The 13,987-nt window shown below is 58.2% G+C and overlaps 2 protein-coding genes across 7 annotated transcripts; one reads left to right on the top strand and one right to left on the bottom strand.

Annotated features, from left to right (window-relative positions):
* Positions 1-1,483: 1,483 nt before the first annotated feature.
* On the top strand, positions 1,484-9,189 carry LETMD1 (LETM1 domain containing 1). 6 transcript variants are annotated; one of them, XR_008842671.1, is made up of 10 exons: positions 1,484-1,629; positions 1,874-2,049; positions 2,526-2,641; positions 4,142-4,224; positions 5,058-5,244; positions 5,534-5,545; positions 6,136-6,274; positions 6,828-6,980; positions 7,449-7,545; positions 7,929-8,242. XR_008842671.1 is itself a non-coding variant. In XM_056515078.1 (10 exons), the coding sequence occupies exons 1-10, from the start codon at positions 1,520-1,522 to the stop codon at positions 7,997-7,999; spliced, it is 1,107 nt and encodes a 368-aa protein (XP_056371053.1). In that variant the 5' UTR covers positions 1,484-1,519; the 3' UTR covers positions 8,000-9,189. The 6 variants fall into 6 exon arrangements, 5 of the variants coding, with proteins under 5 accessions (XP_056371053.1, XP_056371055.1, XP_056371056.1 ...); XM_056515078.1 differs by having other exon boundaries at positions 6,136-6,237; positions 7,929-9,189; XM_056515080.1 differs by lacking the exons at positions 5,534-5,545; positions 7,449-7,545; positions 7,929-8,242 and adding exons at positions 5,684-5,725; positions 5,777-5,868 and having other exon boundaries at positions 6,136-6,237; positions 6,828-6,920.
* A 2,266-nt stretch (positions 9,190-11,455) lies between these two features.
* LOC130265842 (forkhead box protein J1-like) lies at positions 11,456-13,711 on the bottom strand. The gene is made up of 4 exons (XM_056515156.1): positions 13,705-13,711; positions 13,193-13,308; positions 12,244-12,753; positions 11,456-12,160 (listed from the first exon to the last, which is right to left on the bottom strand). The coding sequence occupies exons 1-4, from the start codon at positions 13,709-13,711 to the stop codon at positions 11,456-11,458; spliced, it is 1,338 nt and encodes a 445-aa protein (XP_056371131.1).
* Positions 13,712-13,987: the final 276 nt, after the last annotated feature.

Genomic DNA, 13,987 nt, shown 5'->3' with positions numbered 1-13,987 from the left:
TGTTATTTTTTTATTTTAAGTATTGTGCTTTATACAAACCCCAAAACTTTTGTGGTTGACAAGAATCTTTTATCAATTAGCACGGAGCTCGGGGGCAGGTGGTTCCCGAAAATCCTTGGACAATGTTTGTTCCGGCAGCAGCTGGAACGAGGAAAACAAACACGGCCCACGTGGGGCTGCGGGAACAACCGGTTCGGCGGCCGGGAAGGGAAAAAGGGAAAAAGAGAAAAAGGGAAAAAGTAAAAAAGAGAAAAAGGGACAGACAGACGGACAGACAGAGGGGCTCCCGGTGCCGGGATGCGCTCGGGGGTCCCGGACACGGGGAGGGGCTGCCCGGTGAAACTCTCATCTTAGAAAATGAGGATTTGAGTTACATCGCTGAAAATAATTAAAAGTTAGAAGTTAGTTTTTTGAAACTTAAATAATTGATTGTCTGACATTTCATGTTTGTTCAGCTGAGCTTAAAATGGGAAAAGACGAAACGAGTGAGAAACACAGACAGTGCAAGCAGAAACTCATTCTTTGGAAAATTGGACTGTCCCAGAAATCATTTGTGTTGTCATTGATAAAAAAGTCGAGTTTAAGCTGAGGAAAACTCCCCTTAATTCCTCCTTGTAAGACCCCTCCCCACAAAAACGACCCCAGACTTAATTTAAGAAGCCAATCAATGCTTAACAGCCATTCCAGCTAATTATTACCTTAATTAGGAAAGGGGGATGGGAGGGGCTGTTATTATCAGTCTGCATTTGTTTGAATCTTTGCCAATAAATAAATAAACTTTGTGATCAGCTGTGATTTTGCAGTGTTCACGCGGAATAAACACAAACTTTCTAACTTTAAATTGTTAGAGAGTCTTTCATCCGTCACAGCTGAGTGTCGGTGTTAGACCAATGCTCTTATTTTGGTAATTCACCGGGACCGGGATGGGCTCGGGGGTCCCGGGACCGGGATGGGCTCGGGGGTCCCTGCGCCTCCGCCGCGCTCTTTGGGCTCCGGGGACGCTGCGGGGGCAGCGGCAGCTCCTGCACGGCTCCACCGAGGGTTGGGAAAGGGTTAAAGCAGGAGGAGGGTCCCGGGTCACCGACAGAACCGAGCGGAACCGAACCGGGCCCGGTCCCGACGGGGGGAACGGAAAGCAGCGGGCTCGGGCCGCACCCGGAGCCCCTAGCACAGGAGCACTTCCGGCGCGGCAGCCAATCAGCGCTCAGGGCACCACGTGATCGGCGCGCCAAGATGGCGCTGTCCATGGCCGGGGGCAGCGGCAGCTCCTGCACGGCCCCACCGAGGGCTGGGAAAGGGTTAAAGCAGGAGAAGAGTCCCGGGTCACCGACAGAGCCGAGCCGAGCCGGGCCCGGGCCCGGGTCACGGATAGAACCGAGCCGAAGCCGACTCGGGCCCGGTCCCGTTGGGGGGAACGGAAAGCAGCGGGCTCGGGCCGCACCCGGAGCCCCCAGCACAGGAGCACTTCCGGCGCGGCAGCCAATCAGCGCTCAGAGCCCCACGTGATCGGCGCGCCAAGATGGCGCTGTCCGGGGCCGCGGCCCGCGGGGCGCTCTGGCGCCTCGGCCCCGCCGCCCTGAGCGGCCTCCGGGGCCGGACGGAGCCGCGGCTCCTCCTGGGCGCCTCCAGGTGAGCGGGGCAGCCACGAAACCCGCGGGGGTTCCCGGGGAGAGCCGCTCCCCACCAGCCCTGACCCCCCACACCGACACGGACCCACCGGGATCTCTCTCCTCACCCTCCGCGTCCCCCCACCCATCCCCCAACCCTCATTACCGCCCAGACCCCCCAAACCCATCACCTGCCGCGCTGCCCTGACGGGAATTCTGCGCTCAGACCCTCCATCCCCAACCCTCACCCCGGGGTGGGGGCGCAGCTCCCAGCTGTGCTCCCAGCTGCGCTCCCAGCTGCGCTTCCAGCTGCGCCCGCTCTCCTCCCGCGCCCTGGCGGCCGCCGTGGCCTCGGCTGCGCGGCGGGTGAACGATCGCTACGAGCGGTGCCTGCAGAGGAGCTTCCCCGGCTTCTACCTGCTGCACAGCACCTTCAAAAACGGTGAGTGCCCGAGAACGGGAGTCTGAGACACCGTGGGGTGGGACAGACAGGGATATCCCAAAACTGGGGAGTCCAAACATCTGGGTCCAAAACGTTTTGGAATGATTTATCTAAATAAAAGTGATGTCTGATATTGGTACTCAACAAAAGACTCTCTAAGAACTTAAAAAAAAAAACAAAAAACTGTGTGTTTATTCAGGGAATTCTCACTGCAAAATCACAGGTGGTCACAAAGTTTATTTATTTATTTATTAGCAAAGGATTCAAACAAATACATATTTATTATAACATCCCCCTGTCCTGTAATAATCACCTGGAATGGCTGTTAAGCATTGATTGGCTTCCTAAATTAAGTCTGGGGTTGTTTTTGTGGGGAGGGGCCTTAAATAAAAACCAGATTTTGGGATGGGGGCAGTGTCTGCACCCCTGTCCCTGCCTGGGGGGGATCAGCAGCTGAGGCAGCTCTGTCCCTGCAGGGATCCAGGCTCTTTTCCTGGAGGTGAAGGAGATCAGGAGGATCAGAGCCAAGATGTCCCAGCAGAGGCTGAGCACCCAGCAGCTGCCCTACAGGGAGATGGAGAGGCTGCGCCAGGTGGGAGCTGCCAGGGGGGCTGGGGGTGCCCTGGGGCGGCTCCCTGCCCAAAACCAGGGTGGGGCAGCTGCAGGCAGCTCAGGGATGGAGATTTTGGGGATTTTTGGGGTTTTAGGGGGTTTGGGGTGCCAGGTGCTGCCATAGCAGGAGATGGAGCAGCTGTGCCAGGTGAGATCTGCAGGGAGGGGATGGAAATCCTGTGAGGGTGTTCCCTGCCCAAAATCCCCTGAGGGTGTTCCCTGCCCAAAAATCCTCTGTGGGTGTTCCCTGCCTAAATTCTTCTGTGCCAAATTCCCTGCCAAAAATCCTCTGTGGGTGTTCCCTGCCTAAATTCTTCTGTGCCAAATTCCCTGCCAAAAATCCTCTGTGGGGGTTCCCTGCCCAAAATCCTTTGAGGGAGTTCCCTGCCAAAAATCCTCTGTGCCATATAGCTGGAGCCAGCTCAGGGATGGAGATTTTGGGGATTTTTGGGGTTTTAGGGGGTTTGGGGTGCCAGGTGCTGCCATAGCAGGAGATGGAGCAGCTGCCCCAGGTGAGATCTGCAGGGAGGGGATGGAAATCCTGTGAGGGTGTTCCCTGCCCAAAATCCTCTGTGGGTGTTCCCTGTCCAAAATCCTCTGTGGGTGTTCCCTGTCCAAAATCCTCTGTGGGTGTTCCCTGCCTAAATTCCTCTGTGCCAAATTCCCTGCCAAAAATCCTGTGTGGGTGTTCCCTGCCCAAAATCCTCTGTGGGGGTTCCCTGCCTAAATTCCTCTGGGGGTGTTCCCTGCCTAAATTCCTCTGTGCCAAATTCCCTGCCAAAAATCCTGTGTGGGTGTTCCCTGTCCAAAATCCCCTGAGGGTGTTCCCTGCCCAAAATTCTCTGTGCCATATTCCCTGCCAAAAAAAAACAGGGACTGGGAGCTGCAGCAAGCACAGGGATGGGGATTTTGGGGAGTTTTGGGTGCCAGGTGCTGCCATACCTGTGCCAGGTGAGCTCTGTGCTCTGCCAGCAAGGGGATGGAAATCCTCTGTGGGTGTTCCCTGCCCAAAATCCTCTGTGGGTGTTCCCTGTCTAAATTCCTCTGTGCCATATTCCTTGCCAAAATCCCCTGAGGGTGTTCCCTGCCCAAAATCCTCTGTGCCAAATTCACTGCCAAAAATCCTCTGGGGGTGTTCCCTGCCAAAAATCCTCTGGGGGTGTTCCCTGCCCAAAATTCTCTGTGCCAAATTCCCTGCCCAAAAAGCCTCTGTGGGTGTTCCCTGTCTAAATTCTTCTGTGCCATATTCCTTGCCAAAAATCCCCTGGGGGCGTTCCCTGCCAAAAAAACCAAGGTGTGGCAGCTGCAGCCAGCACAGGGATGGAGGTTTTGGGGATAATTTTTGGGGATTTTGGGGATGATTTTTGGGGATTTTGGGGATGATTTTTGGGGATTTTGGGGATAATTTTTGGGGATTTTGGGGATGATTTTTGGGGTTTTGGGTGGCAGTGCCACTGACTGCTCCCCCCTGCCGGGGCAGTTCCGCAGGGACGTGCTCAAGGCCCTTCCCATCGGGATCATCGCCATCCCCCCCTTTGCCAACTTCCTGGTCATTGTCCTGATGTGAGTACTGGGCTGGCCCCACCCTTGGGCTGCCTCAGTCCCCAGTTCTGGGGTTTCTAGGGGCAGGAGTCTCTCCCTGGAAGGAGAATCTGAGGGCTGGATTGGCAATCCCAGCTCCTGGGACTGGTGTCTGACCCAGAGAAATGGTGGAATCAGTTCAAATAATTTAATAAAATAAATAATAATGTTATTACTTAATAAAATAATAATAAATTATTGATACAGAATAATACTAATTAAAGGAAATCTGGGATTTTGCAGTTCTGCTGTCCATCCTGCCCTCAGTTAATGTCCTCATAGCTCAGAGGGGATGTGGGGAATGCAGATGTGCTGGAGGGCAGATGCTCTGGGATGGAGGGGATGAGGCTGAGGGGATGAGGATTGACCTCCAGGCCAGGCCAGAGCAGCAGGACAGGACCTGGGGGTGGACATGAGCTCAGGTGGGCAGGGAGGCCACAGGAATGTGGCTTGTGCCAGCCCCAGTGTGGCCACAGGGACAGGCCTGGATGTGGGGTCACTTCTGGGTCCCCAGTGCAGGACAGGGAGGGGCTGAGGGGGCTCAGGAGGGGCAGCCAGGTGGGGTCAGGCTGTGCTCCCAGAGGAAACAGCCTGGGGGGAGGTTTAGTTTGGATTTTGGGGAGAATTCCTCATGGGGTGTCCCCACCCTGGGGGGTTCACATCTCTGTGGGTGTGGCACTGGGGACACGGTCAGTGCTGGTCACCTCAGGCTTTTCCAGCCTTAATTTGGGAGTGAACTCCCTGAGGCCTGGGTTGAGCTGTGCTCCCCAGCTGAGCCTTTCCCTGCTCCCTGCCCTGAACCCCTCCTGTCCCAGGTACCTGTTCCCCAGGCAGCTGCTGATCCGGCACTTCTGGACGCCCCGGCAGCAGCAGCAGTTCCTGGAGGCCGACGGGCGGCGGCGCCGGGGCCGCTACCCCGGGGTGCTGCGGGGGCTGGCGCTGGCAGCGGGGGCCCTGCCCGGGCAGGGGGGGCAGGAGCAGCTGCAGCGGCTCTGTGACCAGGTGTGTGCCCCTAGAAACACCCCTCAGCTCTGTGACCAGGTGTGTGCCCCTAGAAACACCCCTCAGCTCTGTGCCCAGGTGTGTGCCCCTAGAAACACCCCTCAGCTCTGTGACCAGGTGTGTGCCCCAAAACCATCACTAGTGAGCTCTGTCACCAGGTGTGTGCCCCTAGAAACACCCCTAAGCTCTGTGACCAGGTGTGTGCCCCAAAACCATCACTAGTGAGCTCTGTCACCAGGTGTGTGCCCAGGTTTGTGCCCCCAGAACCATCCCTGGGGGCTGTGCCCAGCTCTGTCACCAGGTGTGTGCCCCTAAACCACCTCTGGGGGCTGGTGCTGGCAGTGGGGGCCCTGCCCGGGCAGGGGGGGCAGGAGCAGCTGCAGCAGCTCTGTGACCAGGTGTGTGCCCCTAAACCATCACTAGTGAGCTCTGTGCACAGGTGTGTGCCCCTAGAAACACCCCTGCTGAGCTCTGTGCACAGGTGTGTGTCCCCAAAACCATCCCTGGGGGCTGTGCCCAGCTCTGTGCCCAGGTGTGTGCCCCAAAACCATCCCTCAGCTCTGTGACCAGGTATATGCCCTCAGCATCACCCCTACTGAGCTCTGTGCCCAGCTCTGTGCCCAGGTGTGTGCCCCTAGAAACACCCCTGCTGAGCTCTGTGACCAGGTGTGTGCCCCTAGAAACACTCCTACTGAGTCTGTTCCCAGGTGTGTGCCCCTAAACCATCCCTCAGCTCTGTGCCCAGCTCTGTACCCAGGTGTGTGCCCCTAAACCATCCCTCAGCTCTGTGCCCAGGTGTGTGCCCAGCTCTGTGCCTCTCCCCACCCCTGGGGGCTGTGGCAGCTGCTGTCCCCTCCCAGAGGTGTCACCTGCCCTCCTGCTCGTCCCCAGGTGCAGGGGGGTGCCCATCCCCAGCTGGCCCAGCTCTTGGCTCTCAGGGGTTTGTTCTCTGGCTCGGTGCTGGCCCTCAGCAGGCTCCCAGCGCATCACGTGGTGAGTTCAGCTCAGCCCAGGTGCTCACCTGCCCCAGGTGAGTCCCCAAACCAGCCCAGGTGCTCACCTGCCCCAGGTGAGTCCCCAAACCAGCCCAGGTGCTCACCTGCCCCAGGTGAGTCCCAAACCAGCCCAGGTGCTCACCTGCCCCAGGTGAGTCCCAGACCAGCCCAGGTGCAGGTGAAAAGCTGCAGAGGTGCCCTGGGCTCATCCCCACAGTGTGGCAGCAGGTGAGGGGGGCTCAGGTGAGACCCCACCTGTGGCACCCCAGCACTGGGAGGGTGTGAATTCCCATTCTTCACTGGGAATGAATCCAGAGGAGGATTTGGTGGGAAGGCGGTGGGGGGGATTTCCCCATCCCTGGGGGAGCTCAGGGCCGGGTTGGACTGGGCTTGGTGGAAGTGCCTGAGGGGGTCCCAGCCTGGTCTGGGAGGGCTGGACAGTTCTGGGCGGGGCTGGGCAGTCCCAGCTCTGGTTTGGGCGGGGCTGGGCAGTTCTGGGAGGGGCTGGGCAGTCCCAGGTTTGTTCCGAGCGGGGCTGGGCAGTTTTGGGCGGGGCTGGACGTGTCACACGTGCCCTTGTCCCCGCAGCGGGCCCTGAGCCGGGTGCTGTTCCTCACCCCGTACCTGCCGGCCGCGCTGCTGCGGCCCCGCCTGCTGCAGCACGTGCTGGAGATCCAGCAGCTGGACCGGGCCCTGCAGCAGCTGGGGCTGGGGCAGCTCTCGGGGGAGGAGCTGCGAGCGGTGAGCACACACAGGCCGCGGGGCTGGGGCACTCAGCTGGCACCGGGGGAACCCCAACTGGCACCGGGGGAACCCCAAATGGCACTGAGGCTCCTCAGCTGGCACTGGGGGCACTCAGCTGGCACCGGGGGAACCCCAGCTGGCACTGGGGGCACTCAGCTGGCACTGGGGGCACCTGAGATGGCACTGGGGCACCTCAGCTGGCACTGGGGGCACTCAGCTGGCACCGGGGGCACTCAGCTGGCACTGGGGGCACCTGAGATGGCACTGGGGCACCTCAGCTGGTACTGGGGCACCTCAGCTGGTACTGGGGCACCTCAGCTGGCACTGGGGGCAGGGGGGTGGTGGCAGCTCCTCATTTCTGCTCCTTGGGGGTGGTGCTGGGGTTCTGTGTGTTCCTGACCCTGTGTGTCTGTCTGTCTGTCTGTGTGTTCCTGACCCTGTCTGTGTGTCTGTCTGGCTCCCCAGGCCTGTTACCTGCGTGGCCTGAGCTGCTCTCACCTGAGCCAGGCTGAGTGCAGAGCGTGGCTGGAGCAGTGGCTCAGACTCTCCTCTCAGCTCCAAGGTACCACAGCCAAAAACCTTCTCTGCCCACAGGGAGGGTCACTCCTGGGGAATTCGGGGCTGATCTTTGTCCCCATCCAGGCTCACCCCCCACACCTGTGCCCAGGTGTCCCCAATCTGTCCTGGGGGCAGATTGTCCCGGGGGAAGGGAAACAGGGGTGGGATGGAAATGTGGGGCCAGCATCCCAGTGCTCCCCAGTGTTCCCAGTCTGCCCAGAACCCCACCAGTGCCCATCCCAGTGCCACTCCCCTCCCAGCCCCAGCTCTCCCAGTGTTCCCAGTCTGCCCAGTGCCCCCCCCAGTGCCACTCCCCTCCCAGCCCCAGCTCTCCCAGCTCTCCCAGTGCCAGTCCCAGTTTCTCACCCTGCTCCTGTGCTCTTGCAGCTTCTGAAGCCTCCCTGCTGGCCCACAGCATGGTCCTGCTGTCCCTCAACTACAGGCAGCCCCCAGAGTGACACCTGTGTCCCCTGGTGTCCCTGAGCTGTGTCCCTCGCCTCAGCCTCGTGCCCAAGCTGGAATTCCAGCCTGGGGCTGCCAAAAATCCCAGCTGGGCTGAACTGGGCTGGGCTGGGCTGAACTGGGCTGAACTGGGCTGGGCTGAGCTGGGCTGGGCTGAGCTGGGCTGGGCTGAGCTGGGCTGAGCTGGGCTGGGCTGAGCTGGGCTGGGCTGAACTGGGCTGGGCTGAACTGGGCTGGGCTGAACTGGGCTGGGCTGGGCTGGGCTGAACTGGGCTGAACTGGGCTGAGCTGGGCTGGGCTGAGCTGGGCTGGGCTGAACTGGGCTGAGCTGGGCTGGGCTGAGCTGGGCTGGGCTGAGCTGGGCTGGGCTGGGCTGAGCTGAGTTGCCTGTTCCCTTCTTTGCAGCCTTTGGAGTGCTCAGGCACAGGCAGCAGAGGAGGTTTTATTGTTGCAGTAATTAACTGTGCTCGTTAATTAGGGGAGGGAGGAGCAGCCCCTGCCCTGGGGATGTTCCACATTCTGTTCTCTGCATCCTCCTGGGGGTTCCCCTGGGTTTTCTCACTCCTTGCTGGAGGTTTTTCCTTTCTTTTCTTTACTGGACAGTCTGAAATGTCACACCCTGCCCTGGGGGGTGGAGGAGCAGCCTCGAGTTCCCCCCAGATCCTTCCTGAGAGTTTTGGGGGGTCTCTGGGGTTTGGGGGGTGCAGGGTTAAGTGGGGGCCCCCCAAATTCAGCCTCTTTGTGGTTTTTTTTTTACTTTTTCTCCCCCTTCATTTCCCACTTCAGGGACTTTAGGGGTTAAACCCCACTCCTGCACGAGGAATTCCTGGCAAAGTGAATTTACCCCAGATGTGGGTGGTTGGTTAAATCCCAAAGGAATTGGGGGCTCCAGTGGCTTTGGGGGGGCACAGGGTGTGGGGACACCTGGAAAATTCCCTTTTGAAGCTTTTTTGGGGTACAAAGGGGTAGGAGCCCCCCCCTTCCTCACCTTTTGTGGAGTTCAGAGCCCCCCTGAGGAATTCAGCCCTTTTCAGCCACAACTCAAATCCAATTCAACCATTTGTTTTCTTTTTCCATTTACATATTCCCCTTAAATACAGCATTATTCAGGAGAAAGAGGGAAAAAATGGTATCAAAGAGAAGCTTTGGATTGACAAAATTTGGGAAAATAAAAATGAAAAATCCAGTGTGAGCTTGGAGGAATTTATGGGGACATCTGGATTTTGGGGGGCAGGGGGACTCAAGCTGGATCAACCAGAATCTGGTGTTAATGTGGATTAATAAAAGTTGTATTAAAATGCAAAGATACCAGAGTAACACTGAAATTGGGTAAGAGCAGAAAAAATTCTGGTGGTTCCTTTATTTTGGGGAAACACCCAAAAAACTGTGGGGGCTGCACTGGGGTCAGGTGTGGAGTCACCCCCTGCAGGACACGGGGAGGGGGAGCAGGGGGGCCCCGGGGTGAGAAATTCGGGAGGAAAAAGATTGTGACCCTCAGTCCGTGTCACCCCTGGGCCCTTTGTCACCTCTGGGTCCTTTGTCACCTCTCAATCCTGTGTCACCCCTCAGCCCCATGTCACCTCCCCAGCCCTGTCACCTCTCAGTCCTGTGTCACCTCTCAGTCCTGTGTCACCCCTGGGCCCTTTGTCACCCCTGGGCCCTTTGTCACCTCTCAATCCTGTGTCACCTGTGAGCCCCGTGTCACCTCTGGGCCCTTTGTCACCTCTCAATCCTGTGTCACCTGTGAGCCCCGTGTCACCCCTGGGCCCTTTGTCACCTCTGGGCCCTTTGTCACCTCTCAGCCATTTGTCACCTCTGGGTCTTTTGTCACCTTTCAATCCTGCATCACCTCTCAGTCCATGTCACTTCTGAGCCCTGTGTCACCTCCCAGCCCTGTCACCTCTCAGTCCCGTGTGTCACCCCTGAGCTCTGTGTCACCCCTCAGCCCCATGTCACCTCTCAGTCCTGTGTCACCCCTCAGCCCTTTGTCACTTCTGAGCCCAAGTCACCCCTCACCCCTGTGTCACCTGTGAGCCCTGTGTCACCCCTGTGTCACCCCTCAGCCCTGTGTCACCCCTGTGTCACCCCTGTGTCACCCCTCAGCCCTGTGTCACCTGTGAGCCCTGTGTCACCTCTGTGTCACCTCTGTGTCACCCCTCACCCCTGTGTCACCCCTGTGTCACCCCTCAGCCCTGTGTCACCCCTGTGTCACCCCTCAGCCGTTTGTCACCCGTGTCACAGGGCTGGGCGGGGCTGCCCCAGTGAGGTCGGTACCCCCGGGGGGTTTCTGGGCTCTGTTCCACCCTGGGGGCTCTGGGGGTTTTTTGGGGTGTTTGGGGGGGGTCTGTACCAGGCTGGGGGATGGGGAGCTGCCAGTGCCATGGGGGGGCTCTGCTGGGGTGGGGGTTGGGCACCCAGGGTGAATAATGTGAATAATAATGTGAATAATAATGTGAATAATGTGAATAATAATGTGAATAATGTGAATAATAATGTGAATAATGATTTCCTTTCCCTGGCTCAATCCCAGAGCCCAGCTGAGTGTTCCTGGGGGGGCTCTCCTGCAGTGCTGCCCCCTCTGTGGTGACACATTTTGGAGATCAGGGATGCTGCAAAAAAAACTTCTTCACCAGATACAACACACTCACCGTGCAGTTCTTCTCTACTTTATTCTTTTAATATATCTCTCAAAAATTGTTAATAAAATGAAAAAAAAAAGTCAAAGTGGCCAAATATCTGTGCAGTTCTTCAACATCATTCCCCAAGCAAAAAAAAAAAAAAAAAAAAAACAGAACAGAAACAGCAAAAAGAAACCTTGTCCATAAAACCATCTACACCCACCCCAAAGCCCCTCCAAAGTCCATCTCATTTAATTTAATCTAATTTATTCTAATCTTATCTATCACCTGTAATCTATCATATATAATATATATTATATATCATCTATCTTCTATAATTTATATATTATATATTATATTATATATTATGTTTTATATTATATTTTATATTTTATATTATATATTATATTTTATATATTATATTTTATCTTTATTATGTAAAATCTATCAGTCATCTATCATTTGCCATCTATCATCTATCGATCACCTATCATCTATCAATCATTTATTAATAATCTATCAGTTATCTACCTTCTCTAATAAAGTCACTGCCCCTGATGGAGCCACAAGGCCCCAAATTTTCTCAGAGCATCTCCAGGACAGGGAGCAGCTCCTGGGTCTTCAACCTATCTTTTAAAAACCGTCAATAAAATTAAAAAATATAAAGCGGCCAAGAATCTGTGCAGTTCTTCAACATCATTCCCCAAGCAAAAAAAAACAGAACAGAAAATAGGAAAAAGAAACCTCATCCCTAAAACCATCTACACCCACCCCAAAGTTCCCCCTAAATCCATCTCATTGAAACTAATCTAATAGAATCTAATAGAATCTAATCTAATAGAGGTTTAATTGGGCCAGAGGGTCCCAGCCCGTGGCGCCCCCCGCGGGCAGGGGGCCCGGGGCGCCGGCGGGGCCGCAGCCGGGCGGGGTCTCTCCGCTCTCCTCGGGCCACGCCGCCTCCAGGAACGCCGTGGCCATCAGGGTCTCATCCAAGCCCGGCTTGCTGGGGCTGGGCTCGGGCAGGAGCGGCTCCTGCGGCCAGCCCGGGGGCTGCCCCCGTGCCCTGGCCGGGTGCAGGGGCTGCGCCGGCAGCTGCAGGTGCCCGAGGGAGGAGAAATCTCCCTGCTCCGGGGCGGGATCCAGCAGAGCTTCCCAGTCAGCGCTGCCCTTCAGCTCCGCCAGCTCGGCCGGCTCCTCCCGGGCGCTGCCGGGCGCCCAAGGGGCCTCTGCGGCCGCGGGGCGGCTCCAGCCGTGGCCGCTCTCGAACTCCTCGAACTCCCGCAGCAGCCGCTGCAGCTCCGCGCCCACCTCGAGGCCGCTGCGGGCGGGGCCGCGCCGGGCTCCGGGCTGGGCTCGGCGGCCGGACCCCGCCGGGATGTGCTCCGGGGGCGTCCTGCGCCCTTTGGGGGTGCTGCTGCTCCTCAGCCACTCGGCGTACTGCGGGTGAAGCTTCCAAAAGGCGCCTCTGCCCGGCTCCCCCTTCTCCCGGGGCACCTTGACGAAGCGCTTGTTGATGCACAGGTTGTGCCGGATGGAGCTCTGGGTGCGAGACAGAGCAAAGCCCGGGGGTGAAATCCTGCCGGGCCCCGGGCAGCCCGGCGGGGCTCCAAACCTCCTCCTACCTGCCAGGTGGGATGAGCGCGGCGGAAATAGCAGAAGTTGTCGCTGATCCACTTGCAGATGGCAGCCAGGGTGAGCTTGGGCTCCTTGCTGGCTTCCATGGCCATGCAGATGAGCGTGGCGTAGGAATAGGGCGGCTTGAGGTGCGCGTTGTTCTTGTAGTCGATGTCCCCGGGCAGGGGAGGGGACAGGGGCAGGGTGGCGGTCACCGCGCTGGCGCCGGAGGCCGCGGGCGAGCGGGGAATGTCGATGTAGTGGCCGAGCTCCTCGGCGGTCAGCGGGAAGCCCGGGCACTGAAAATCCACCAGGCTCACCAGGTTCTCCCAGATGCTGCAGCGATCCTCGGGGTCCTGCGAGATCGGGGCCAGCCCGATGTGCTCGCCCGTGAGGTTGGCGAGCCACAGCAGGTCTGGCTCGCCACCAGGGCTCTCGTCCTGGCTGGAGCTCGATTGCTCCTGAGCGCTGAGCGCGGGGCTGGAGCACACCATGGGAGGCGATGGACGGGGCCGGAGCTGCGGGGAGAGGCACAGAGAGGGTTGAGGTTCTGAGAGCGCAGGGTTAAAATGTTTCTAAAACAAGGGAATTTTATACAGTGGATTCCGGGGGTGTAAAGAAAGGTTGGGTCTGGCCGGCCTGGGAAAGGGAACCGGACCCTCCAACCCCCGTGCTGGGCTGGCACTGCCCAGAGCGGGTTTAGCCACAGAAAGAATGAAAGAAATCGATCAACATCCCCTCCCGCCCTTAAACACCACAAATCCAGTCCTGCCATCCACCGAGCGAAGTTGTTTCTCGCACCAGCCACGGGAAGCAGGACGGGAACTCAGAGCCCATCACCCCGAGCCTAAAGACTCTAAAATCTCATCCATCCCTCTCCCATCCCTGCCACCAACTTCCCTGGGTTCGGTGCTGTTTGTTTTTGCCATCCCTCCCTCCCCCGGTCCCCGAACCAACCCGCAGCAGCGGCGAGTGCCGGCAGCGAGCCAAGCGCGGCGTCCCTCGGGGCGAGCTCCGGGCTTCGGGGGGCGCCGGGCGGGGGCAGCGGGGCTGGCTCGGGTGCGGGGGGGCGGCTTTGGAGCCAGGAGAGAGAGAAGGAGAGAGACAAGAGAGGGACGGAGCGGCCGGAGGGCGGCGGCGGCCGCTGGCCCGGCGGGAGCGGCGGAACCGGGGGCTCGCGGGGGACGCGGCCGTTTGGGGCGGGGGGCGCGCGGGCCGCCAATGCCAGGAACGGGCAATTCCTCGCCCGCTCGCCAAACGGGCTCCTTGGGCGCTCCTCGCGAGGGGGGCGGTGGCGAGGGGCAGCGCCCAGCCCGGGCATCCCTCGCCTTTCCTCACCCCACATTGCATTTCCTCATCTTTCCCCACCCGACATTGCATTTCCTTCACTTTCCTCAACCTCACATTGCATTTCCCCACCCGACATTGCATTTCCTCGCCCGACATTGCATTTCCTCAACTTTCCCCACCCGACATCGCATTTCCTCGCCCGACATTGCATTTCCTCATCTTTCCCCACCCGACATTGCATTTCCTTCACTTTCCTCACCCCACATTGCATTTCCTCACATTTCCTCGCCCGACATTCCATTTCCTCGCCCGACATTCCATTTCCTCACCTTTCCCCACCCGACATTGCATTTTCTCACCTCACATTCCATTTCCTCATCTTTCCTCGCCCGACATTGCATTTCCTTCACTTTCCTCACCTCACATTGCATTTCCCCACCCGACATTGCATTTTCTCACCTC

Source organism: Oenanthe melanoleuca, linkage group LGE22 (assembly GCF_029582105.1).
Source record: "Oenanthe melanoleuca isolate GR-GAL-2019-014 linkage group LGE22, OMel1.0, whole genome shotgun sequence".
Taxonomy (NCBI): domain Eukaryota; kingdom Metazoa; phylum Chordata; class Aves; order Passeriformes; family Muscicapidae; genus Oenanthe; species Oenanthe melanoleuca.
The sequence above is the reverse complement of the archived record's forward strand: the minus strand, read 5'-3'. Positions and strand labels throughout refer to the sequence as shown.